Source organism: Octodon degus, unplaced genomic scaffold (assembly GCF_000260255.1).
Source record: "Octodon degus isolate 3935 unplaced genomic scaffold, OctDeg1.0 scaffold00011, whole genome shotgun sequence".
In the NCBI taxonomy this organism is placed as follows: domain Eukaryota; kingdom Metazoa; phylum Chordata; class Mammalia; order Rodentia; family Octodontidae; genus Octodon; species Octodon degus.
In genome coordinates, this window is record NW_004524587.1 from 26,558,144 (window position 1) to 26,585,558 (window position 27,415).

At 41.2% G+C, this 27,415-nt stretch overlaps 2 protein-coding genes across 4 annotated transcripts in view; both read right to left on the minus strand.

The window, feature by feature from the left end:
- Window positions 1–219: 219 nt before the first annotated feature.
- On the minus strand, window positions 220–7,845 carry Arl2bp (ADP ribosylation factor like GTPase 2 binding protein). The gene is made up of 6 exons (XM_004625955.2): window positions 7,557–7,845; window positions 6,860–6,921; window positions 3,570–3,676; window positions 2,309–2,394; window positions 2,020–2,116; window positions 220–1,517 (listed from the first exon to the last, which is right to left on the minus strand). Exons 1-6 carry the CDS (start codon window positions 7,592–7,594, stop codon window positions 1,416–1,418), a joined length of 492 nt encoding a protein of 163 aa, XP_004626012.1. The 5' UTR covers window positions 7,595–7,845; the 3' UTR covers window positions 220–1,415.
- A 5,779-nt stretch (window positions 7,846–13,624) lies between these two features.
- Rspry1 (ring finger and SPRY domain containing 1) overlaps window positions 13,625–27,415 on the minus strand; it is a 44,762-nt gene continuing 30,971 nt past the window's right edge. For all 3 annotated transcript variants that reach the window (XM_004625956.3, XM_023709386.1, XM_023709387.1), the window contains 5 exons: window positions 22,192–22,303; window positions 19,490–19,592; window positions 18,979–19,131; window positions 15,307–15,411; window positions 13,625–14,658 (listed from right to left, as the gene is read on the minus strand). In XM_004625956.3, the coding sequence (XP_004626013.1) occupies window positions 14,562–14,658; window positions 15,307–15,411; window positions 18,979–19,131; window positions 19,490–19,592; window positions 22,192–22,303 (570 nt within the window). In that variant the 3' untranslated portion in view covers window positions 13,625–14,561. The remainder of the gene's footprint in view (window positions 14,659–15,306; window positions 15,412–18,978; window positions 19,132–19,489; window positions 19,593–22,191; window positions 22,304–27,415) is intronic.

Consider the following 27,415-nt stretch of genomic DNA (forward strand, 5'->3'; position numbering starts at 1 on the left):
GGGGCATGGACAAAGCTACCTCAGAGAGTGTCTTGGGTTCGGGAGGACCAAAGCAGTACAGCTGTCATGGTGGCTACATTAAGGAGCAGGGATGACTCGATCAGAGTGACGCTTCTTGCAAAACACCTCAAATTTTACTCATAGTACAAAAGTAAGCAACGTGTTAGTACAGATAAACACATAGCTTATAGCTTATCCTTTAAAACCAGAAGCGCCAAGTGAAGTGAAAAGAAGCACAGATTCTCATTGTCACTATAAAAACTGAAATCAAAATTACACACGAGGAATTGAACTGTTTTTTCTTCTTTGTAAAGATGTGATTTGTTTCCAGGTCGGTAATGGTCTACCAAACACTGTTACGTGAGAGCTGAAAGGTGGCCAATAGTGGCCACCGGCCCCATGCATGCTGAGCCAGACAGGGGGCACCACGTTGGCGGGAGAGGTTTGGACAGGAAGAAGAGACTGCAGTCTCTACTACACCAGAAAGCCACCAAGTGGCTTGTATGGAAAAGACTTAAGCGTGCAGAAACACAGTTAACATGCTTTGACAGGAGAGCGGCATGACTTTACTATGACAGCAGGATAGCTTTAGTCTTTGCAGCACACGCATCCACGCCAGTGTAGAAAGCATTTTTGCCTTCACAGCACTGACCACTACGAGCACACAGCATATAATACTTTGATCTTTAAGTGGGTAATCATGGAAGTTCCAAGATCATATCCACTAGGTTAGCCTGAGTAGTCACCTATAAAAATATTTTCTTGAAAATAATGTTTAAAAAGAGACTTCTAGAAACAGGGAGACTGTGTCAGAACCAGCAGAAGATGGTGTTACAAGGACTGACGGGAGATGGAGTGGATGTTCAGTGGAGCTTTCAGGTAAAGGCCATCTCTAGCTTCCTCCAGCCAGGATAGGGGTCACAGGAGATTCTGAGATCTCAGGCCTGGCGGCTGGCTCATCTGAGTGACTTCCTGGATTAATACTCCCTAACAGAATCCCCACTGAAGCTGAGGGACTGAAATGCTGACGTATGTAAAAAAGAGCTCTGAGTACACAAAAGGACTCATGCAAAGCCTGTGGGGACAGAGGCTGGTAACAGTGGGCTCCTGCACACTGCTGACAGCCACATTGGCATGCATGGTGGAAACGCTGGGGATGGAGCCTGGTTCAGAAGCACCTGAGCGAACCACCCACAGGGCAGAGCACTAGGGTTACTGAATGCAGGAAGGTGTTTCAGAAGAAATGGGGCCAGGAGGGTCAGGTCATGCTTTGGACCCATCAATACTTAACATGAATGAAGGGCTGCAGAACAGTTCAGTCTTTCCAAGACATACTCTTCTGTTGTTGTCATCATCAGCCAAACTCTCTCTGAGACTACTAAGCTGGTGACATCCAGAATGATCCCATTCGTGACCTAGTGCCGCAGATTGTTCTGGGAAGCTGGGATAGTAGAGGATTTGCACAATGATGTCACCACTAAGCCGGTGCTTAAATCCAGTCCCCGGCCTTCCTTTTCCTACATAAGAAAAGAAACTACTTCAAAAGGCAAGGACCAGAAAGAGGCCTCTCTGGTTCAGAATTCTGCTTCTGGCATGGGGAAGGGGCAGCTCCTGGATGGTGGGGTGGGGAGGGCCACCAGGGAGCCACAGGACAGGGAAGGAGCTTATGCTGCATTGTGGTACAGCACTGGCCGTGGGTGCTTAAAACACGCACTGCTCTTTGCTGGAAAACATTTATCTGTATTTCTTACAAACAGCCAGCTAGACAGACTCAACATTAGGTCTTTGGGGTTTGTCTTGATTATTAGGGACCTGAAGGGTGGCACCTGGGCCTGTTTCACCAAGGCATGAAAAAGTCCCTATATGAATGGACCAACCCCCCCCCCCCCCCCACCAGGGCTGCTGAGGGACACTGGCCAGTTAAAGAAAGGCCATGGAGGAAGCACAGGAGGTGGCTGTATTCACTTGGAATTTCCCAGTGGTTGCATGTGGCTAGATAAATAAGCACTTGTAACTTACTGCTCTGTAGTCCAGAAACATTTCTTTAAAAGCCAGAAAATCTGTAAATGTGAGCAGCATGTCAAAGATGTCACCAGCCACTTCATCTTTATGGTGCCTGCAAAGGAAAGGGTGGCGGCTGCAGAAACGGGGATAAGACAGACCCTCTCTGTGAGACTTCAACACAGGTGGTGAAGTCCCCCCACCCAGACCTAACACCAATTCTCTCACTGGAAAGTAAGGGAGGGTATTTTTTCCTGTGGCTCAGGAAGGAGGGAGGTGAAAAACAAGACAGCTGAGCTGGACTCACTGTAGCGTTGTCGTGAAGGCCGCCATGCTGAACCCTGGGATCCGCTCCAGCAGCTGCTCCTCGATGTACTTTTCCACTAGAGAAATCTGCAGCGGTGGGAAAGATTGTGGCAGAGAACTTGTGTTAGGGAAACAGGACTTGTTTTTAGGAAGCCCATCCTCCAGGCCCTGGAAAGCATCTCTGAAGTCCTATTTTATGAACTAGCTCTGTGCTAAGCACTGGGTATTTGAGAGGGGACCATGACCCAGGTCCCATCCTGGCTATCTTGGGCCTGCCTCCTGCCCAGAAGGGCATTTGTGGGTAGGTAAGCTACCACAGGATGACCAGATGGACATGGAGAGCACCAGGCTTCCCCACTCCAGCCCAGGTCAGGAAAGCACCATGGGGTCCTCTGTCTGCGCAGTCAGGACCTGCGCATACAGCAGCATTAGTAGCACATCTGGAGGCAGCCCTGGCTCCTCCTGAGCCGGCTTCCACAGTGCCTGCTTCTACATCTGGAAAGAGTCCTAGAGATGCACAGTTCTTAAACAGGTGAGGGGAGCCAGGAGGCTTCAAGGGCCTCAGGGAATGCTATAAGGACCCAAGGGTGAACAGCTGAGGTTCCTTGGCTCCAGTCTTGTCTCTTCTACTACCTAGTGAGTGACTTGGTCTCTTTCTATTGTAGAAGAAAGCAAGAAAATAAAAAGCTTTCTCAAAAACACAAATGCAAAAGATGGTGTGGTGCTGCAGCTTAAGGCAGGATTACAACGAAGCCCAACTTCTTTTAAACATGTAGTTGCAAACTCATCAGATTTTGCCTGAAAGGCTTTTGGAAAGCAGTTCTAAGAACAAGGCAAAGAAAAATGAATGACAACAAATTCTAATCAGAGGGGCTAGGGATACAGCTCAGCGGCATAAGTACCTGCCTGACAAGTGCAAGGTCCTGAGTTCAATCCCCTGTACCGCAAAGAAACAAAAACAATCAAACAAAAATTCTAATCAGAATTCCTGGCAATGCACTGCTGGCATATTTTAAAAGATGTGTAAATTTCAGCCTCTTTTGAATCTAAACTCAGTTTTTTAAAAATGCACTACTGGAGACTGGACCCAGGGCCTTCACAATGAACTATATCCCCAGCCCTACTTTAGTCTGAAACAGAACTTGCTAAATTGCCCAGGCTGGGCTGGAATGAGATTACAGGTATGGATCATTTAGACTAGCTCTAAATTCAAAGTGTAAAGAACACTAATGTCCTGGAAGGAGAAGCGGAACTCTACTTACATATTCATTAAAAATAGGTGTGTAGGTGAGTTTGTTCTCCTCTGTGTCTTCAAACTCCCGGTAGTACTTGTCCATGAAATTTCTCTGCAGTAACTGGAACTCATCATCTGAACACAAGAGGAAAAATACACTTTTTTAATGCAGGCTAAAAGCCATCCTGATTTATGAGAAGATAAGAGGGCGGCCTGCTTTGTCAGCAGGCCATCTAAGACAGGAAAAGCCCGTGTTTCATGTTGAGGTTAAAAGGGATTCTCATGTTGAAATAGAGCAGTCAGTCTTATTTTTGTGATACTGTGCTATGAACCCAGGGTCTCTGGCACTGAGTTATACCCCCAGCACTTTTTTTTTTTTAACTTTAAGAAAGGGTCTTACAGGGCTGGAGAGATGGCTCAGTGGTCTAAAGCACCTACTTAGAACAAGCTTGGCAAAGCACAGGGACCATGGTTCGATCCCCCAGCACCACATGCCGGCCAGCCGCGCCCCCTGGTGGGCTGAGCTGGCCACACACACACACACACACAATAAATAAATGTTAAAAAAAAAAAAATTAAAAAAAAACAAAAGGGTCTTACAAAGTCATCACTGGAACTGGTGATCCTCCTGCCTCAGCTTCCCTGAGTGCTGAGATTATGGGCGTGCACCCTTATGCCCAGCTCATTTCAATTATTTTAAGTGTACAGTTTGGTATACTTAAGTATGTTCACATCTCTGTGCAACAGTGACCCTCTTTTTATTAAAAGTGAATTTCTTTTTATTTATTTGATACAGGGTCTCGCTATATAGTGGGGCCAGCATGGCATGCAGTACTGGGGAATGAACTCAGGTCTTTGTGCTTGCCAGACAGGAACATGGACTGTGGTGCTATCTCCCTACTCCAACCCCCTTACATTTCAAATACATCTATACAGGCTGGCTTGGGAACTCCAAGCACTGCTGGTAAAGGAACACATTGGTTCTGTCTTTTTGGAAATTGTGTTTACTGTATATGCAAAGGTCAGTTCTCAAACTGGGGAGGCTTCAAACCCAATGGCAAGAGCCTCCTCCTTTAATTTTCACAGCACTATTGAAAGCAGGGTGGTGATTAAGTGTGGGGGCCAACAAAGGCCAGATTGCCTAAGTCCAAACCTCACCTCAACCAGCTCTGTTGACCTTGGACAAGTTGCTAAACTTCCCTAACCCCCAATTTCTTCACCTGGAACACAAAAATGATTATAAGACTTGTCATAAGGAATTGCTGGGTGGAATTCAGGTACAGTTCACGATTAGTTCATGCAAATGTGTAATGTTAGGGAATAAGCAATTTTAACAACTGAATAGGGTATTATTTCTAAAAATAAAAGGAAAGCTTCAAAAAAGGACCTAGACTTTGGGAAAAATACCTGGGCTTACGGAAGGCTCATTTCTCCACAGAATACAGATCCCCATAATGGACAAAATAACCAAGTCCATTCTTCTGTATTCCCCAGAAATCCTCAAGTCCACTTGAGAAAGCTTAATGGCAGTGTCTGTATTTAGGTATGAAGGGCATGAATCTTACAGGTCCTGAAGGTCCTACAACTTTTGTCAGTGATTTTCAGGCTAAACTGAATTAAGCTGTACAATGAGTAACATCAAATGCCTTAATTCTCAGAAAACTTAAGTCAATAGACAAAATTTTCATTTTTTTCTCTCTGTATTTGTCTTAAAACTTCTGAGCCATGCTCCTTAGCAGGATTTAGAGATGCTAAAATGAATCCACAAGTCAGACGTGTTTGCATATGTCTGTAATCCAACACATGGGAGGCTGAGGCAGGAGGACCATCCGGGTTACACAGCAAGTTCAAAACCAGCCTGAACTACACAGCAAGACCCTGTCCCCCAAAAACAAAAAAGCAAACAAATAGGAACTCAAAACTCAGGAAAAGAGATCCAAGTGAAGTTTAGTATCTTGTTTTCTTCACAGACATGTATGCATATGGTTGTAAGTTCTGTTTTATGGCATATAAATGTTAAAACACATCTATCTAAAATCTTCTGAATGTGGTAGCACTGGGAAAGCTAAGGCAGAAGGACCAAAAGTTTATCACTTTGGGCTACACAGGGGATCAAAGCTTGCCTAGATTACATGGTGAGACTCTGTCTCAACAACAACAAAATAAAACAGAAACACTATTTAAAAAAAACCAAAATCACTCTTATTCCATATGTGAAATAAGGTCGGTATTTCACGGAGCTTTGACAAAAGCTCCACATTCTCGGTGCCTACTGTAGAGAGAGTAAGTTCCTTTTGCCCCCAAATCTGTGGTAAGTGCTTTAAGTACTACAGGGTGGTCTCTAAGACAAATCTCAGTAAGGTTTACTTAATACTACACTATGCTACTTTAAAATGTACATGTACATGTGACTTGATATTTTCTCTTTTTTCAAAGTAACACTTCAAGTTGATTTCAATATCCTTAAAAATAGAGTCTATGAAATAAAGAGAAGAACGGAAAACATCTACCCCAGTGATGTATGTATACCCATGGTGACAGCAGCACAGTCTGTCTCAGCTAAATCTTGGAAACAACCCAAATGCCCATCAGCTGAGGAATGGATAAAAAAGATGTGGTATTTTTATACAATAAATATTACTCAGCTATCAATAAAAATAAGCTTAAGGCTTTTCTAGGTAAATGGATCAAACTAGAGGCTATACTCATAAGTGAAATAAATCACACTCACATGTGTAAACATTGTATTGTCTCCTTCGTGTAAAAGCCAGAAAGACTAAATAAAATCTGAAAAGTACAATAGATATAGTAAAAGGGAAGGAAACTAAACATAAGGAATAAACAGTTGAGATGAGGGAAAGGAGAAAAGGTAGGGAAAAAAGGGAAAACAATCATGTATGTATATACATGCAAGATAGCTAACATGATTGTGCTACTAATTTTTATCAGTTTTTCGATGGTAGCAATTAATACTTAAAAGTCTCACTTTGACCAATTTTATATTTTGTCTGTAATATGTGCAACTACACTGAAGACAGCAATGTGTAATATAACCACTGTTGAATACTTACCTTATTTTTAAAAAATTCGGTATAATTTCTAATATCTTACCTATTATGTTTCTATTCTCTTTAAAATAAAAAAAAAAAAAGCGGGTTGGGGGAGATAGCTCAATAGAATAAGCGCTTGCCTGGCAAGCTCAAGGGCCTGAGTTCAATCCCTGGTACCACCAATAAATAAATAAATAAATACACTATTGTCATTACATATTTAAAAAAAAAAAAAGCGCACAGATGAGGTTGTGGCTCGGAAGCTTACCCATGATAATGTCCTCTAAATATCCAACCACAGCATCAAATTCAGCATCAGAGGCAGAGGAGCTAAAAAATACGTCAGAATTAGGGGTGGGTTCAAATAAGTTTAACTTTAAAAAAAACAAAAAAACTACGATTACTTTCCAACTTGCACAAGGAAAAAAAGAATAAGATGAACTGCCCGTTGAACAACTGTTAAAATGTAGTGGTACCACTTTGACAAAGCCTGATAATGAATTACAAAACAGACACAGAGCGCTAAAGCTGGCTGGGACGCGTCCAGGTCCTCCGCAGTCTCCTTTGGGAGCTACTCACTACGTCGTGGCCATCGCGACAGCCCCATCTGCTGGTCAGCGCGAACCTGGCGAGGGCGAGCACGGGCCCACAGGGGATTTCAGCAGCATTCGACTGGGGACGCGGGTGGCGGGGGTGGCGGGTCCGCTGACCAGGCCCCCAAGGTTCAGATCCGCCTGGTTTTGGCTAAGGTTCAGGCCGGACGATAGGGAGGGAGGGGCTGACACCGTGGTGACCTCCGCCCCGAAATTTTGTCTCCCGGGACCTCATCCTGGTGAGCGGCGGCCGCGGAAGCAGCAGAATGGAGACCGGAACTAGAGTGGAGCCCTGGCTGTCCTCCAACGTGTCCCCCACCGCCCAGCACCCCCGCTTTCCAGGGCAGCGGCCGAGCGTCTGCCGTCACTCACAAGGACAGCGCCAAGTTTTCCTCCTCCAGGGCGTCCATCGTCGCGGAGCCGCATCTACCTGAGTGGATGCGCGGGTTCCCCAGCCTCTTACCACGCCCACCGCCCAGTCTCGGCTCTACTTCGCGGAGCCCACAACCAGCATCGAGGGCACAGCGGCCGGCCGACGTGGGGAGGCCTAGCTGCCCAGCCGGCTCTGGCGCCCTTGCCCTGCCAGGCCGCTCCGCGCGCGCCGCCGCAGCCACAAGTCCAGAAATCAGTTACAGACCGCCGCGCGCTGTGCCCGCCCCCATCACCATAGTTACCACAATCTTTCACGGCGCATGTTCCCAACAACCAATCACAGGCGGTCGTTACAGACGACGGGGCGGGGAATGGAGGGAGCGGATTTCCGGGATAGGGAACGTCGCGGGGGGATGCTGGGCCTTAAAATCTGTAGTGGACTGGGGAAGGCGTTTAGAGGCGTGTAGGGACTCAATCTCACTTTGTCCGCATTTTATGGAGGAAGGAATCGAAGCAAGGCGTATGTTTTTTCACGTACAACTTGGTGATCAGTTAAACCTCACAGTGTTTGAGAAGATTTACCTAATGAAAGCATATTTTAAGAGCATTGTGAATTGACAAATCTTTTTAAAGCCAGTCCTCCCCACCCCCCGCTTTTGAACCAGATAATAGAGTCGCCTGACTCTCGATAAAGTTACACGCCCACCTATCGCCCTACCCCTCCATAGAGAATTCCCCACTGCATGAATTGGATGTCTTATAATTTACATCATAATGTTCACATCATTATTAGGTAATAAATGGTTTCTTGGCTATGCAAGACAAAAGTTGACAGAGCCAGTTTGAGCAACACAATCACAAATCCTGTAAGTGCTCCAGGAAGAGTGTCCTTCATAAAGATTTCCTGGAACTGATGTCTCTTGATTGGATCATTAAGCATTTTGTCTCTGGTTGCATGATACCTGTTGGTCAAATTTGTTTTCTCTTTTTTTTTTTTTTTTTTTTCTGGAACCGGGGATTGAACTCAGGTCCTTGGCGCTTATTCTACTGAACCATCTCGGCCCAAATGTGTGGCATTTCACTAGAGGGACATACAGTATAAATTGAAGATTAGATGCCCAAACTGAACCAATTAGTAGAGATAAAATAGGTATCTGTAGGATCTGGAACTAAAGATGGTAACAAAGACACTGTAATGGGGTGCATCAATTAGCAGTGTACTCTTTTTAGCACAAGGTGGGAGACAGGCATCTAAAAAGCTTTGCTGAGCTGGGCCTGGTGGCCCTGGGATAATGATACAGGAGGTAGGGCACCCCAAACCTGACTGGACATATAGGCAGAATCTGTAAATTACAAGATCCCAGGGAAACCAGTTAACTCTAGGAACTTCCTGCACTCCCACGAGATCGGGATGGTATATAGGAGGCACCACAAGAAGCTTGCTGTCCTGACCTGCCTGGATACCCTATACTGGACCGTCAGATAACTACTGTGTAAGAGTACGAGTACGGCAAGTTTGAGCCCAGCCTGCACAACTTAGCAATTTAGTGAGACCATCTCAGAAACACAAGCCAGGGATGTAGCTCAGAGCTAAGCATCTCAGTTCAATCCACAGTTCCATCAAAAAATAAAGACAAAATAAAAATAATAAATGCTTTGTAGGATTTCTGAATTCTGTTCCATCACGTAGGTAGACACAGCAAGCTCAGCAAGTCTTCATGACCTACTTTCTGAACATAGCACACTTATTTCTGGACTAAGTGAATTTTTTTTTTTAATTTATTTTATTTATTTATTTGTGTGTGTGTGTGTGTGTGGCCACCTCAGCCCACCAGGGGGCGGGCCTGGCTGGCATGTGGTGCTGGGGGATTGAACGGTGGTCCCTGTGCTTTGCTAAGCTTGTTCTAAGTAGGTGCTTTAGACCACTCAGCCATCTCACCAGCCCTGGACTAAGTGAATTTGATCACCTTTTTAAATCAGGCGGTCAGAGTGCAAGAACATCAAAACTTGATTTCATCTGTTCTGGTATCTACTGCTACTTTAAACCACCTGAAAACTTAGTGGCTTAAGCAAGTTATTTTGAGGCAGGCCAAATAGCTCAGCAGATTAAAGCACCTGCAAGCAGGCGCAGGCCTGCCATGCCAGCCCTGCCCCCGGGGCACGCTGAGACATTGAGAATGGGTGTGGTGGCAAGCGTCTGTAATCCCAGCACGTGGGAGGATGTAAACAGGAGAATCACTAGTCCAATCTATTAGTGAACCCTGGACACCCTGCGGACCCTTCCCTAAAATACAGGAGGGGCCGGGGAGATGGCTCAGTGGAATAAGTCCTTCTTTGGCAAGTGCAAGGGTCTGAGTTCAATCCCCTAAACTACAGGGGGAAAAAAGTTACTTTGCTCACTACTCTGTAATTTGGGCAGGGCTTAGCAGGGACAGTTACTCTCTCACTTGTCAGATGGGGCTTCTAAGGAGCTCACTCACATGACTGCCAAGTTTTAGTGTTGGCTCTTGCTTGGTTTTTCAGTTGTGGGTGTTGGCCTGAGGACTTGGGGCAAGGATTGTCTTCTCTCCATGTATGTCTTCTTCAGGATCCTTGGGGCTTCTTCCTCCATAGCGGCTGAGGCCAAGAGCAAATACTGTACTTCAAAATAGAAAATGAAAGCTGCCTGCACTTAATGACCTTATACTGTGCTTGAAACTAGTACAGTATTATTTTCACTGTTTTCTATTGGTCAGATAGGCACAGAGATAACCGAGATCTAAAGGAAAGGGACGTAAGCCTCATTTTTAGAAAAATATGTATATGGGAATTGAACCCAAGGCCTTGTGCATGCTTGATAAGCACTCAAACCCCTAGCTACAACCCCAGCCTCTAATTTTATCTTTTTTCTGGTACTAGGGATCAAATGCAGGGCTCTTGCAAGACCCCAGCCCTTCTCAGCTTTTTTTGTTCCCTTCCTCTTTGGAGACAGGGTCTCACTATGCAGTTCAGGATAGTCTTGAATTCACTATGTAGAGTAGCCTAGGCTGGCCTTGGACATACAGCTATCATCCTGCCTCTGTCCGTCCCCTAAGTGCTGGGATTACAGGTGCGTGCCATCACACCCAACCCCTTTTAGCTTTCTTCTTCTTCTTCTTCTTCTTTTTTTGTACCAGTAATTGAACTTAGGACTTCAAGCTTTCCAGGCAGGCACTGTACCACTAAGCTGTATCACAGGCCCTTTTTTTAGTTTTTGAGACAGGTTCTGGCTAAATTGCCTATCCTGGGTTTGAACTTTCAAAGCCTCTTGCCCCAGCCTCCCAGAGGTCTGGGACTATGAGTGTGTGCCACCAGGCCCTGCTTAAATGATGGGAGGAATGCAAAAGAATTTAAAAATCAATCTCACCATTTTTGGCTGTATAAACAAAGGGGGATAGAATAGGTATATGTAGGCAGGTATGTGCCAGAGACTATGCTCAACTTTTACAATTTTTTTTTGAAATACCTGAAACTGAGAAAAAAAAACCCTAAACATAAACCCCTATAAGGTAACTGTTATCTCCATTTTATAGACTGGGAAATGAAGGTTGAGACTATACTTTGATTCTAGCTTTGAAGGACCCACATTAATTATCATGCAATATATAGCCACTAATCCCAGGGTCATTAAGCATACTTTTGAAAATCAGAACACGTTTTTCTGTTGAAAACAGAATAGTGGTCTTTTACATAAAAACTGACAGAAACATTAAATCATACTTTCCCATTAATAATGATTTTAAAAATTCTTTGTGAATTAGCATTAAAATTTTTTCTAAGCAAATAAGTAGCAGAAAAACAGCTGATAATCTTGGAAAGAGCTGATTTTAGTTGGGCAGTTTGTTTTCATGGATACATTCAAGACAGTTGAAATTATTGGGAAAGTCATTTTCTGCTGCTAAACTTGTTTTGGTTTCTGTGATTTAATCCCCGATTCCTGGCACTCTGCACTGGCACCATGGTTTTCTCCTGCTTTACGTCATTCACAAAAGGTAGCAATTCCCAATTTGTTTTGGCTGGAGCCCTGAATTTCCCTGATGAATCAGTGGAGAAATGCCATAACATTTTTTTCCCCTGCTAGTAATACTATACTTTACATTTGGTGCAGTATATGAATCTGCTCTCTTCCACGAACACCTGCCAATCTCTAATTTTTTCTCTTCTGTGTGGAATTATTGTCCTTCTTTTGAAGTAGTTCCAAGATTACAACTTTGCTTCCATCCTGGTTTAATTAATTTAATATTAAAGTCTTTGTTTTGTGTTCTATAAGTTAAGAATTAGAAAAGTAGACTAATTTAGGAATAAAGTTCAAGGGTACATTTCTAGAAAGCTGAGAGGCTCCCGCATAATTCCTCTACTGGAAGATTATTAATCCCATTGATTTCTATTTCCATTGAGTTTCCAGATCCCTTTTACCTCTCAGATCTATTTCAATGTTCTTTATCATTTCTACTTTTTGTTTCTTCTCTACCTTTACCCAATATTTCCATTCCATTATTCTCCAAACAGAAGTCAGATTTTTTTTTTTTTTTTTTTTAAAGACAGGATCTTTTACTCGGTCAGGCTGGCCTTGGTCTCAAATTCACTATGTAACCCAGAACTTGAACTCATGATCTTCCTGTATGAGCTTCCCAAGTGCTGGTGCGTGCCCTGATGCCTGGCAGAACCAACTTTTAGAAGTATTTATTAAGGTACTTCAGGCTTAAATTTTGCTTTATACTATGCTTAGGATAAAACACATAATCCTTAATGTGGCTGTGACAAGCAGCCTGACTTCACACTGGTGCATGCCACTATGTCCGCACATGTGGCCTTTCATCAGATCCCAAAGCCTCAGCTCTTTGCTCTAGGTAGGGCATTTTGCTAGGAATGCTATGCTCACCTAGGTCCTAGAATCTTGTCCTTAGTCTCTCTCTCTGGCTATATTCTATTTTCCCTTAAGTTTTATTGGTGTTATTTCCTCAGGTTTCTTCTGGCATTCCCTTACTCCTGTCCCAGCCAAACATCGAAATTGGGTTTTCCCTTATTCTCTTTAGAATGATATTTTCTTCTTATCCCTAGGACTCTATTCTTTGCCTTCAGGGCACTAACAATTCATTACAGTAAACACAATTATTCTGTCTTCTCTTTGCTTCCACTCTGCAAGCAGATGACACAATACCCAGCATGTATTAGGTGCTCAATGAAGAGCTATTGGATGAATAAGAGAATAAGTGATTGAACCTAATTATTTTACTTGAGACACACTCTCATGATGTAGCCCAGGCTGGCTTTAAACTCATTTCAATACTCCTGCCTGGTTAGGATTACAGATGTGCACCACCACACCTAACTTATTTTTGTTTTTTTGAGACAGGGTCCTCCGATGTAGTCCAGGCTGGCCTTGAACTCATGGCAATTCTGTTTCAGCCTTTAGAGTGCTAGGATTACAGACATGCACTACCATACCCAGCTACTTAATTCTTGTACTTGATTCTCTCCTATCCTGAAATAGTCCTTGAAACTGAAAGTATATCTTTGAACTATAGTAATAGGCATCAATGAAAGTTGTGAAATCTTAAGTCAAAAAGGCAACAGATGTTTTATTCTTCAATGCAAATTACTGTATTCACCACAAGCTAAAGAGAACATATATCTCTATGTATATATATAATTTATATTTATATATATATTTAGATTTATGGAAGACTAAAGACATGGAAAAAAGTCCAGCACCCCAACAAGTACAGCCAGGAAGGAAATCAGCACTATCATAGGACAGGTTCAATAAACTACAAATAAGAAAGGGTGATAAGGAATGAAAAAAATGTGCATTGAGTTTAAGACACTGTAAAACTCAGAAGACATATTTACTATTCAAGTATAAACTCAGTAAGGACTTGGCATAAATTGAAAGGCAGCTGCTGAGGTACACCATTATAAAATAAGTCTATGAATTTACAATTCTACCTTCCAATTTTCTGGGAGAAAAACTGAACTCTTGAAGGTCTTCACCAGAGACCCTGAGAGGGATGAACACTTTTGATGAAGACATAGTCAACAATCCATGATTGAATTCAATATTCAAAAACATGTATTTATTTAAAACAATAGGAACACATGTTCTCAGACTGTCCTTTAGAGTTTTTGAGACTATTAATTTGAGAGTTCCAAAGTATATTACTTCCAAAACAATACTGATTAAAAAAAATTTTTAAACAAAAAGCAAAGAACCTGATTTGATGGTACCTTAAAAATACCCTAAATACCAGTCTAACATTACAATTAAGAATTCCTCCTGCATTGGTAAAACATTTTTTCCTCACAAAATGTGGGTACTGAAATTGGATAGAAACACCATGAATGTGAAAATACCACCAATTTTCTGCAGTTAAAAAAACCTAGAATGTTCTTTGGAATCACTGAAATATAAAAAAATTTGGGTTTTTTCTACAGTCTATGCACCTTCTTTCAGGTTTTCCATGTTGGTTATAGGACTGACCTGTGTGAATCTAATTTTATAGATCCAAGTCTTACAGTGCAACATCCATACTTAACACTCTGGTGTCTCTCTGACCATTGAGAAGTAATCTTAACCCAGAAATGCTGTCATTTACTTCTCCATCATAACTTCTCCCCAAAATAAAAACTTTATAGACTATGACACAAAATGTCCCGTGCTAACCGATCAAATGATGAACACAGCACGGAGAATTCCGGTGTAGTTTCGGCACTCAGGAGGGCATTGTCTCCCTATTGTTTTTCATGGAAATACCACAGGCCTGGCTGCTAGCATTCAGCATTTCTTGGCCTTAAAGGAATTTCTCAGGGCCAGCAAGTTAGAGTCTAAGAGAATTTTGTCTTTGATAATCTACCATATTTTTAGCATAAAATCTGGTCATGGCTGTAAGTTTCAATGTGCGTACAACTGATTCGATTTTTCGTTTTTCTTTTTTGACATTGGCTGGAATTGAGTAGAAATGAGTCCATGATGCATCTTCACAGGTGTCATGAAATATGAGAAATCTGTCTGACTCTAGACACTATTTCTTTACGACACAATGGACAGGTCTCCAGTTGCAAGGCACAATCCATGCACAGGTCACTGAGGAGAAAGACATAAATACCAGTCAAGTTAATGCCTCAAAAGGTCAAACTACCTAACTAGATATAAAATGGGAAGTAGTTCAAGAAGCTTTAAAAGTGATTTGCCTTAAAGTTCACAAATAACATTAAACCTTTTTTATATTTTATAAAGCCAAGATTACATAAAAAAATACTGAATAAAAAATAAAAACAAAGGCCTTCTCTATCAAGCAGCTTCTATTTGAGGTACTTTCTAGAAGACAGCCAGGAGCCATTTTTTTTTTTAGGACAGGATGTACAGGATGTATAGGGTCTCACTGTGTAGATTGAACTCAGTGATCCTGTTTATAGCCTCCCAAGTGCTGGGATTATAGGCTTGTGCCACCACACCCAGTCTCAATCGCCGTCTCAGTATACCCCAGGGGTAGGGCTGGCATGGCAGGCCAGGGGATCAAACTCCCAGCCCCTGCATCTGCCTAAGCAGGTGCTTTAATCTGCTAAGCTACTTGGCTGGCCCTAGCCAGGGGCTAGTTGGCAAACTAATTTCTCATTTAGCCCATTTTAGCTGCAATGAACAGTATAGAACTGCTAATACTTTAAAAGTAATTCAAGAACAGGATGAAATCTCTGATGTACCATGATGAAACAATCAAACAGATTTTCTTACCTGTGGCCACATGGCTTCAATTGTGTGTCTGCTACTTCATCACAACAAAGGGAGCAGCAGTTTTCTCGGATACTGACTTGCTTCAACAGAGCAAGACGCCTGTGCCTAAGTAGACAAAGCAGTTTGCAATTCATATTGTCAACAAGACAGCCTGTTAGTAATGATGCATAAGAAATACTTTCAAAGTGCTCTGTATATGGCTGATACAGTAAGTACTCCTTAAGCTCTGTTCAGTCAGTAAACTTGTTATGTGTGGTAACTTGTTTTCATCTTAGGAGTCAAGAAGACAAGACCATTCTCACTTTACAGAGAAAAATATTTTAAAAAATGATTTGCATAAGGTCACACATGATAAACAGTCAAGAGTCAGATTTAAATCCTTTGGTTCTAAATCCAGTGATTTTTTCATTTTACCAGTAAATGTCAACCACTGATTGATCCTGGCAAGTGCAAGGGCCTGAATTCAATCCCTGGTTCTGCCAAAAACAAAAAAACAACAACCCCCCCCAAACAAACCATTGATTGATTGATTGATTGATTGTACTCCTTGCGCTTGCCAGGAAGGCACTTAAGCCGCTGAGCTCTCTCCCCAGCTTTCAACCTTTTAAATTCCGTATCCCTTGAAAGTTTGAAGAAAAGTACAGAACCTTTCCTCAAGAAAAATACACACATGAAAGTTTTTATACAGTTTAAAGGGCTTGTGACAGTTCACTACAGACTCCCTGCAAGTCCAGACACCTCAGCTTAGAGCCCTTCTACTACACTTTGACTAGCACAGAACAGAAAAGCAGATGGCCAGAATAGGTCAGGCAGTGTCCCAAGCCCTGGTGGTTTAGCAGTGCACAGAGGACCGAAAAAGGGCCTGTGCTTCCAGACAGCTTAAATTCCAATCAAGGGAGACAAATAAGAAGATAAATTTTAGCAATGTACAAAGAACATTAAATGTTGATAAATTCTATGAGGAACGGGAATGTATATGTGCAAGGGAGAGGAGAGAGAGGGAGACAGTTAATGAGGGTGAAATACATTATGTATCACTGTACTATTCTTTTTCTTCTATGTATTTAAAGTTTTCCATAAAAAAGGTTAAGAAAAAACAGTGAATGGAAAGAGAATTAGAGACATAGAATATATGCAATATAGTATAATTTACACCATTCCAGGTAGTAGTACAATTATTCCAATGAGTAAAATAGCAGTAAAAAAGTATCTCTGAATATAAATTTTTGGAACACAGGGTGAAAGTATTAATGAAAATGGTCCTAAGCAGGTTCATACTTAAATGCCCCATTTCTAACTTTCTCTTAACTGTACTTTTAAGAGGAGCAAGGTACCAGTAGCTAGCCTTACAGCAGTTACTCAATTAGGGTCCTAACACTTCCTGTCACAATGTCACTGTCGCTATAGATACAACATAGATTTGGCCAGCATGTTATAATTCTGCTCTTCTTATTCAAGACAGGACAAATCAGGGTGCCAAATTTACTACACAGCCATTAAGACAGTATGTGTAAGTGAGCCATAAAAGGCAACTTTCAGGAATTGATACTGTCATCTGGGCAGTGGAAAGCTTTCTTCTGCAGGCACAGTTAATTAAATGTTAAAGCAGTCTTGACTAAGGCTACTTTTTTTTTTTTTTTTAATGTATTTGGTACACGGTCTCACTATGCAGCTCGGACTCATAGTGATCCTCCTGTTTTCAGCCTCCCCAGTGCTGGGATTATGGGTGTGTCACCATGCCCCGTTCAGCTAGCCCGGGGGCAGCGGTGGGACTGGTGTGGCACGCAGTAGCAGGCATTGAACCCTAGTCCTTGTGCTTGCCTAAGCAGATGCTTAGTCCTCTGAGCTGTCTTGCCGGCTCCTGCTTTAAAATTTTGAGGTAGGGTATTGTTAAATCACTAAATTGCCCAGGCTGGGCTTAACTCTTGATCCTTCTGCCTCTTCCTAGTGTGTTGGTGCCACTGTACTCAACTCTAGGGAACTCTGAAATGGACCAGTTGTACTTTCTGGGTAATCAGTAGGCATCATCCAGGGAAAATGCAGGCTACATATAAAAGTAATGGAGTGTGAAGGGAAGAGAGGTATTTGCCTTACATTCATCAATAGGAAAGTTCAAAACTTCTGTCAGGCCCCAACATAAATTGAATGGAAGTTCTAGGGAAATACCTCAGATCCCTGAGCTTAGATTTAAGAGGCCCTTATGTTCTTGGGATATTGCCAAGTCTCTGCTGCTAATGCTGCTGTTTTAGATCACCTGCAAACTGCTGAGCCACTGAGACATGAAGTCAAAGATGAAGCATAGCTCAGAGGGCTGCTTAAAGACTTGAATTCTGAACCAAAAAAAGGAGCCTCATTCCATTGTAAGTACTTTGAGTGGTATAATGGTCCAGCACAAACTATTCCCTGGCCAGTATGATTTCCTTGGCATTAGTGGCATCATGTGGCATTAGCAACAGGAATACCCTGACTCATACAGTGTCACAGTAAAATAAAAGCTTCAACATGTACTAATTACCAGGAAGCAGCTCGAATCTTTTCCCATCTGAAGGAATAGACTGTATTCATCTTCTAAAGAAGACAATTAGGTACTTGTCCAATGAGACAATTAATGACAATCACAGTTTTTGTTAAATAAAGGTAGAGAAATTTTATCCACGATGGCATTACTACTACTCCAATAGTTGTGGAACAGTATTGGTTTGGCATCTTTGCTAATGCAGCTAAAACCCAAAAGAAGTTGGTTTAAATAAACTCAAGTCTGTTAATAGATGCACCTGCTTTCCTGATTATGTAGGACTTTTACACTAATATTCAGATGAAGTTAGTCTGTAGTGTGTGTTTGTGCATGTGCCATACTTTTCTGATTTTCATACTGACATTATTTGCCTCATAAAAAGAATCTGGAAGCCAGGTGCAGTGGTACACACCTGTAATCCCAGCACTCTGGAAGGCTGAGGCAGCACTGGAAGTTCTAGCCGAGACTGGGCAAATTAATGACTTAGTAAGACCCTGTCTGAAAATAAAAAAAAATAAAAAGAGTTGGGGATGTGGCGTAGTGCAGAGTTCCTGGATTCAAGCATCCGTACATAGGGGCAAAAAAAGAATTCGAACACATTACTTCTAAAACATTTTAAATAATAACAGTTCCCTGTTAGCTAAAAATCTGATAGACATATCCTGTAAAACCACACAGGTCTGGTGTTTTTTGAGACTATCATTCTTTTTTTTTTTTTTTTTTTTTTGTACCGGGAATTGAACTCAAGACCTTGAGCTTGCCAGGCAGGTGCTTGTGCCACGAGTTATATGCCTAGCCCTGGAAATATAACTCTTAACTGTTTTCAGTTGATGTTATAGCAATTAGTTTGTAGCTGGGTGTCCTCTGGTAGGCTGAGGCAAGGAGAACTGCAAGTTCCAGCCCAGCCTGGGCAACACAGTAAGAGTGATTCAAGATAAAATGTGCTAGAGACACAGCCCAGTGCAAAAGCCATAAGTTCAATCCTCAGTGCATGGTGGAGGGGAAAGGCTTATATATATCTCCTTTGGGTTCATTTTAGTAATTTGTATTTCCCAGGAAGCCTTTTTAGTGAAGTTTCCAAAATTATTTATTAACAGTTGAAACAATGCTCTTAGATGCACGTGGCAGTCCTAAAATAGCCTGTGCAGATTCCTTACCTTGGCAAAATGATTTTTTCTTCAGCTGTTAGGAAGGCATAGTCATTAAAAGTGCTAAATTTCATAGATGGTGGGTATTTGAATGGTTTTGCTCCAAAATTAAACTCACATTGTTGATATGACATAAAACTAGCTGCAGCAAAAAATCCAGATCTACAAATAAAAATGAGTACAGAGGTCAATGAATTAATAGAAACAAGGCAATGCTCATACATTACAGTGGTTTCCAGGAAGTCCAGATGGGCCAGTTATACCCTGACTGGAAGAAGTGGGCAGATTCTGTTTACTAACCTAGACAGATCTGTGAATTAGAGAATATTTTGCCTTTATCTTCCTATATCAAACTTCAGGATAGTTTCAGGTCTAATCAAAATCAAATAGGTCTCCAATTACTTGAAATAAATAAATTTCCCATCAAAGCAGCCTACATTAATGGAGAAACCGCCCCCCCCCCTTCCCCAGCCCTGGAAAATCTGACTATTCAAATTTTCAACTAAGAGGAGTTACTTACACAGTAGATGAAAAGACTTGTTTCTCAGGAGGCAGCTGGTTACCATTTAAAAAGAAGATCATTTGCTTTTCATTCAAGTCTAACAGAAATCCTACTGTGTCTCCTGCCGGATAAAGTGAAACACTGTTAGGATAATGCTGTACACTACCAGGATTCTGAAAGAGTCTCAGTGGCCGGCCTGCCTTTCTTTCTTTCTTTCTTTCTTTCTTTCTTTCTTTCTTTCTTTCTTTCTTTCTTTCTTCTTTCTTTCTTTTTTTTTGTACTGGGAATCAACTCAGGACCTGGTGCTTGCCAGGAAGGTGCTTGCGCTGCTGAGCCATATCCCCAGCCCAGGGGCACTGTATTGAGTCTATTTTTATTTAATAATTCAATAGGTTCATCTTTTTTTTTGGGGGGGGTCTTTTTGAGACAGGGTCTTTGTATGCAGTTCAGGATGGCCTTGAGCTCACTTCGTGGCCCAGATGGGTCTTGAACACTCAGTGATCCTCCTGCCTCAGTCTCCCAAGTGCTAGGATTACAGGCCTCTGCCACCACACCTGGCAACATATTCACCTTTGTTTCCTCCACAAATGATTTGACCCCCTACCTAACAATACTTTCATGTATCATTAAGAAAATAATGCTGGCTGGGGTTATAGCTCAGTGGCACAGTGCCTGCTTGGAAAATACAAGGTCCTAAGTTTGATTCCCAGTACAAGAAAAAAGGAAAAAAATGCTTTGAACTGAACAAGCCAATAATTATTAGATGCATCCTAGGGGCCAGGGAGAAAGCTCAGTAGAATAAACCTTGCCTGGTAATCGCAAGGGCCTGAGTTCAACCCCTGTTTCTGACAAAAAAAAAAAAAAAAAAAAAAAAAAAAATGCATTCTAATATCAAAAATATTACTATGTGGAAAAAATATGCATGTTGAGATCAATGAAATATGGTAAGACAAAATCATGTGCCAATTTGCCTCTCTGGTGTTATCTAAAACTTGCTAGATAACAAACATTTGTTAAAAAAAAATTCATCCTCTCTTAAATAAAAGTATGAGATTTCTAGTTTTTGTTTCTTAAATTGCCAAGATAGATAACAACAACGAACATTTAATGTTAGTAGAAACAATTTTTCAATACCTAACAGGAGCCTTGAAACTGTGAATCTCTATTGTCAGAGAAGTTTCACTTCTAAGGATTTATCCTGAGAAAATCCAGAATGGTTTACAATAATTGTAAAAGACAAAAATGTCAATGTCCAAAGTTAAGACATTAGTTAGTATTTTATAGCATAAGCATATAGTAGAATATTGAGACATCAAAAATATTATGTTTAATAACCTGGAAAACTTAAAAAAGTATTAAGCATAACAACAGATGTATAAATATATCTCCAAGATTTAACTTTTAAAGAAAGTCTCTTGCCAAACAGTGACATGGGCCTATAATCCCAGCTACTTGGGAAGCTGAAGCAGGGTGATTATAAATTTGAGCCCAGGCTGAACAATAAGTAAGATTCTGCCTAAAGAACGTTGAGGCAGGGAGGCTGAAATGGTAGCTCAGTGGGAGAGTACTGTTTAAGCTGTGTGAGGCATAAGTTGAATTTCCAGTACTGGAGGAAAACAAAGAAAAAAACCCAACTCTGGAAAAGAATTGTAAGGAATTTTAAAAGTTTATTAATTTTTCTTTATAAAGTTTTTTCAAATTTTTATGATAAACATACTTAGATATTTTTATTTTTAAAATGAGGCAGCTTTTAAAACAGTGCCTCTATCTTATGCTGTATGTAATGGATATGTTTCATATTTATTGCAATGAGTGCTTCTCAAAAAAAAAAAAAAAAAGTGCTTCTCTTGACTTCTCAGTTGTTTTTCTTTTTCCACATCATTAATTTAGTCAAGTGAAGCTATCTTCTGATGAGAATGGTCAAATTCCTGTTCGTAACATGCCTGTCAGTTTGCATTCATAATGTTGATTATGGCAGGAAAATGAGAGGAACACATGGGAAGGGGCTGGGCTACTTTCCCAATCTAGCTTCAATGCTGAGACTACAAATCCTTTCAGAGGTTTCACCCTCTACCATATGACTTAATTTCTTCAGAGCATGGTCCCTAACTAATAGCAATTCCACTGTCATGTTGCCTGGGAAAATATCCTCATTTTAATGCACCACAATTCCGGTGTTCTTGATATTAACATGGCTACTTTGATTCAAAGCATAGACTCAAAAAAGTTTGAATTCATATACTGCCAATCTCTGTCTCTGTGTGTCTCTGTCCCTCCCTTTCATACTGGGGAGTACAACCTAGACCCTAGTGCATCCTAAGCAAGTGTTATACCACTGAGCTACCATCTTCAGCCCTCATATTAATCTTAGGAGGATCACTTTTTCTTTTTTTTTTTTTTTTCTTTTTTTTTGCAGAACCGGGGATTGAACTCAGGCCCTTGTGCTTGCCAGGGAAGCACTTATTCTACTGAGCCATCTCCCTAGCCCAATCACTTTCCTTTTGATTCAAGAATTTTATATTCTAAAGTATTTTGCTATAGGAGGGCTTGACCTGAGGTGAATTTATCAGAGAACATCACTCACATCCATGGCAGTAATACAAAGGCTGATATATTATTTTCATTTAGTCATCTTCTATTAAAGGCATATTAAGGCCTAATATATTAAATGCCTTGTGATAATCAGATATCTTAACCAAGGTGATGAATTCATGGAATACCTTCTTTCCAGCATGGGTGCACATGAGGCTTACTTCTGGCATTGTACCAAATCAGCTGCCGGCAGCCATCATACGCACAGGAATATTCATCGTCTCCAATACCATAGCCTTCCTGGAGAAAGACAAGGCCCAGATTAGCAAGGCTCTCCCGGCTCTGACCTGGGAAGAGAGTGTCTTTTATCACCATTAACCTAGTAGTTAGAATTTCCTTTTTTTTGTTGTTGTTGTTCTTTCTTTGACTCAAGGACTCTGAAGTTCAGGCTGGCCTTGATTTACTATGTAGCCTAGGCTGTCCTCAAACTCAGTGATCTCCCTGCCTCAGACTCGAGTGCTGGGATCACAGGTGTACACCACCAAGCCCAGCAGTAGTTGGAATTTTAAACATTCTAGGTGAGAGCAAAGCCTATGGCTCCTGGAAAATAACACAATTATAACTCAGGGCTACTGTGTGTTCTGTGACATGGTGGCCTGCTCTCATGTTGGTGTGTGTGCTTGTTTTTCTACTTTTACTTGGCCCACACTGGCTTTGCGGAACATGTTTCTTTTCTGATCTTTAATAAAACTTTGCTACCATGAAAAAAAGTAAGAAAGCAAATAAGCAAATAACCAACCAAAATCATGACCTAGAAGCCTGGTTCTAAGTAAACAGATAATGGCTTTACTAACAAGTATTTGCCAAATGCCTCCTTTGTTCATACTTTTTAATTTCTTTAAGTCCCATGAATGATCAAGAGGCTGGGGGAGTTATACTAATTGGTTTTTGTTTTTTTGTTTTTTTTTTTTGAGGAACCGGGGATTGAACTCAGGCCCTTGCGCCTGCCAGGGAAGTGCTTATTCCACTGAGCCGTCTCCCCGGCCCCCTAAATTTTAATAGGAATCAAAAGCTCAGAGGTCAAGCAGCTTTCCTGAGGACATATTATAAGAGAAGTAGAGCAAAAATTGAATCTAAGCTCTCACGATTTCAATTAATACTTTTTATGGGATCCACTGAACTTGAGCATCACACAGGTTCATGACAATTTATTACCTACTGCCTGCCTTTCATTATTTCCCAGAATTATTAACATAAAACAGTAGATAGGATCTTTTTTTTTTGGTGGAACCAGGGATTGAACTCAGGCCCTTGCACTTGACAGGGAAGTGCTTAGTAGATAGGATCTTAACAAATTATTTTCAGGACTTACCAAAAAGAAAATAAAAAGAGGAAACACAAAAACCAAACAACTGCTATGTTTAAGGATCAATGGTGAAGAGCTTCAGTGGGGAAAGAGACTGAAAATGTGGGCCAATCAAGTAAGTCCTGATGGCTTGCTCATTCAAAAGGGGAAAAAATGAAGCAATGTCATAAACTAAAAATAGTTCCAACAAACTCAACAATATACTAAATTCCTATTAGTTCTCTCCGAAGCAATGCTTCTAAATCATTCTTTTTTTTTGTATCGGGGATTGAACTGAGGACCTCGTACTTGCTGGCTACGCATTTATGCTGCTTAGCTATCTCTCTGGCCCCTGAACCAGCTGTTGATATGTACTATTCAGTCTATTCCACAGTTAAATGAGCTTGTATCTAACTGCCCCTAGGCAGAGAAGAAATTGAACCAGTGGGCTAGAAGGGTACCTTGCTATCCATTTCAAAGGCTGAACAAATCAGTAGGTAAAAATCCCAAAAGCCCCTGGCAGTATAATTCAGCAGTAGGTCACGTATTTAGGAAGTGCATGGCCCTGGTTTTAATCTCCAGATCTTCCCCGTAAACCAAAAAAGTTCTTAGCACTAACATTTGGGTATTGGGGTATATGTAAAAAGCAAATTTTTTCTGTCTCTATTTTCTTTTCTTGTGGAACCAGGGATTGAACTCAGGCCCTTGAGCTTGCTAGGCAAGCATTTATTCTACTAAGCCATCTTCCTGGCCCGTCTCTACTTTCTAATGTCTTACAGGAATTCCCTGTCACAACATCGGAAAGAAATTCCTAAAGGATTCCCAGTTACCAAGTGTGGCCTAGCCATTATCCTGCGATGTCCCTCTGCCTTCCTGTGTGAATTCCACAATACAGTGGCAATGTGGGGCAAAGGGAATTCTGATTAAACTGTATCCACAGATCATCTGTGACAGAATTAAGACACAGGTGCCTTTGCCTAGCACTTTCAACAGCTCTTTACATTTGTATCTCAAAAAGCAAGCATACCTTCTTTCTGCTCAAAAACATTCCCAGTAGCACTGACTTTGATTTCCATTGGCTCCGGTGGATAAAGGAGAAAATGAGGTAGCTAGCTTGGTGTTCATGGGCTTAATTCTGAATGGACTATTTTCTTGACATGTGTATTTTAGCAGTGGAAACATTACTAAAAACAACAAATTTATAGCTTGTCATTCATACAATATTCGCAATCTTTTTCCCATGTACTGGCCACTGTCTTTTCCTTTGCAGTCCAACATTCCAACACTTTTGTGTCACAGGGTATATGGGAAGGTAGTGTCCTGCTTCTTGCTCCGCAAGTGGACTAAGACATCACCTCCCATCAGAATCACAGTGAGGTGTGACCCCACAGAGGGCTGGTCGGGGCTGATCTGTGGCAGCAGCATTGGCTGCATTCTGCCAGAATGTCCCCCTAAAGCATTTGTGGTGGTACTGACAGAGCCCAGCTGTCTACTGCATGTACTACTTGCTTCCGGGCTCCGACATGGCCTTGGAGTCTATTCCCTAAGTCTCTGAGTGGTATGGGAGCTCCTGACAGACTTCCAAATCATGTCCCTTCTCTTGAGATGGCTACAGTCATTTTCTCTAGGGCAGGATGCTTCCATATCCTGGAAGAAACAAGGATATCCCACTGTATTTTCTTTCCTGGTACCAGGAATTGAACTCAGGGCTTCAAGCTTCCCAGGTAGGCAATGCACTGTTGAACTACATCGCCGGCTGAAGCAAGGCAACCTGACCAGAGCTGGAAATCTTGTCTAGCAGCTTTGGGCAAAGTTCTTATTCTCTCTGGATTTAATTTTTTTTTTTTTTTTGGTACTGGGGATTGAACTCAGGATCTTGCGCGCAAGCGCTTATACTACTGAGCTCTCTCCCCAGCCCTGAATTTAATTTTTTCATCTTTCTTTTTTATTTATAGTTTAACTGATACATAAAAATATGAAAATTGTACACATTAATCGAGTACAATGTAATGAATGTTTCAGTACATATATACATTGTATATTACTTACATCAGGTTAAAAATATCTACATTGGGCCAGTCAGATGGCTCAGTGGATTAAAGTGTCTGTTGAAGCAGATGCAGGGCCTGGGGGTTCAATCTCCAGTGTGCCATGCTGGCCCCACCTCGGGGCATGGTGGTACATGCCTGTAATCCCAGCTCTTGGGAGGCTGAAAACAGGAGGATCACTACGAATATAGTCTGTATAATGAGACCCTGTAGACCTTATACTAAGTACAGTAAAAAAAAATAAATAAATAAAAATAAACTCATTTTTTCAAGGTGGGAACTTTCAAAAATCCTTTCTTTTAGCTTTTTAAAAATTAATTAATTAATTTTTGCAGAACCCGTGTTTGAACTAAGGCCCTTGTGCTTGCCAGGGAAGTGCTTATTCCACTGAACCATCTCCCCAGCCCCTAAATTTTTTTTTTTTTTTTTTTTTACAGGGTCTCATTTGGTAGTCCAGGCTGGCTTCAAACTCATAACAATCCTGCCTTAGCCTCCTGAGTACTAGGATTACAGGCATGTATCACCGTACCTGGCGGCCATAGCCTTTTGAAAAGTGTAGCACGTTATGATTCTTCTTCTCTAAATGGGAGCATAATACACTCCCAAGATGGAATGTATTCTCAAAAAAATCAGACATAGTATGTAAAAGATGTTTTAGCTTTTTTTTTTTTTTTTGGTGCTGAGAATTGAACCCAGGGCCTCATATATGTAATTATATCCCAACTCAAAAGATATTTTAGATAAGCCAAAGTACACCCTTAAAGACTTGTTCTGACCAATCCTTCATAAAAGTACATATTACAAACCAGGCATGAGGCACATTCCTAGAATTCCAGCACTTCAAGAGGCTGAGGCAGGAGGTTTGCAAGCTTGAGCCAAGTGTGGGCATCCTAACCAGACCTATCTTTAAAAGTATCCCATCATGAAGGCTCTGGTTCAATCCCCAGCACCACCCAAACAACATCAGCTAAACCACAATACAATGAGACAAACTATTTTATAGATGTCCTGAATAAGAACTATTTTGAAGCTTCTCATTTTAATAGTTTATCTCTGAGCTCAGTGCTTTGCTCACCCTTTCAAAACTAAAACCTAGGAAAAGTTAGTAAGTGACACTATAGAGAGACTTCAAAGCTTGAAACTGGGTATATGTTAGGAGTGATCTGTCCCACACATCACCCCCTGTCTGTATAGGGAAAGACTGATATTCACCAGAACAATGTCCATTTGAAATTAAGTTGTAAACATGGCAAGAACATTAAAATCCTACATTTGGAAAAAGACATCATATCAGACTTTATCAGTGTCTAATGGAGAATGGATCTAATGGATCAGGAGAAAATACTTGTTTTATTGTTGTTGTTTTGCTTTATGGTGCTGAAACCAAAACCTTAACTCAGCCTATATCTGAGCTCTATATCTCAGCCCTATTTATTTATTTATTTGTGGAACTGGGGATTGAACTCAAACCCTTGTGCTTGCCAGGGAAGTGCTTATTCCACTGAGCCATCTCCCAGCCCCCTCTTTTTTATTTTTTGAGACAGAGTCCTCTTAAGTCACTAAGTTGCCCATGTGGGGCTTAAACTTGTGATCCTCCTGTGTCATTCTCCCAGAGTGCTGGCTTACAGGCATGTAGCACCATGTTTAGCTGCTTGTTTGTTTTTAAAGAAATAAATCATCTGGTAATAATATTTTAAAATTTTTAACTTGAGGAACCAAATATCTGCAACAATATGGTAGAAATTAATTTCATCTATCACATGAAATGATTCAACTTTATTGACCATTAAAAGGTATGTATTTATAATCTTCATTGCCAGATACATTATACATTGACCCATAACTGTGTTTGCCAGCAAAGTAAGACAACTTTTATTTTGAAGTTTCCTTCCTAGAGGAATCCACATTTCTTCTAGTTCTGGAGTATTTTTAATTTAAAAATGACCAGTTAATTCTCTCAGTGTCTCCCCATTTTTATTTTATTTTATTTATTTTTATTTTTTGCAGAACCAGGGATTG

Coding starts and splice junctions, on each gene's coding strand:
- Arl2bp (XM_004625955.2), bottom strand. CDS start 7,594: ATGGACGCCCTGGAGGAGGAAAACTTGGCGCTGTCCTT. Junction 3,677..6,859: donor TTTAGAGGACATTATCATGG/GTAAGCTTCCGA, acceptor TCTTGTGTTCAG/ATGATGAGTTCCAGTTACTG. Junction 2,395..3,569: donor CACCTATTTTTAATGAATAT/GTAAGTAGAGTT, acceptor CCACCGCTGCAG/ATTTCTCTAGTGGAAAAGTA.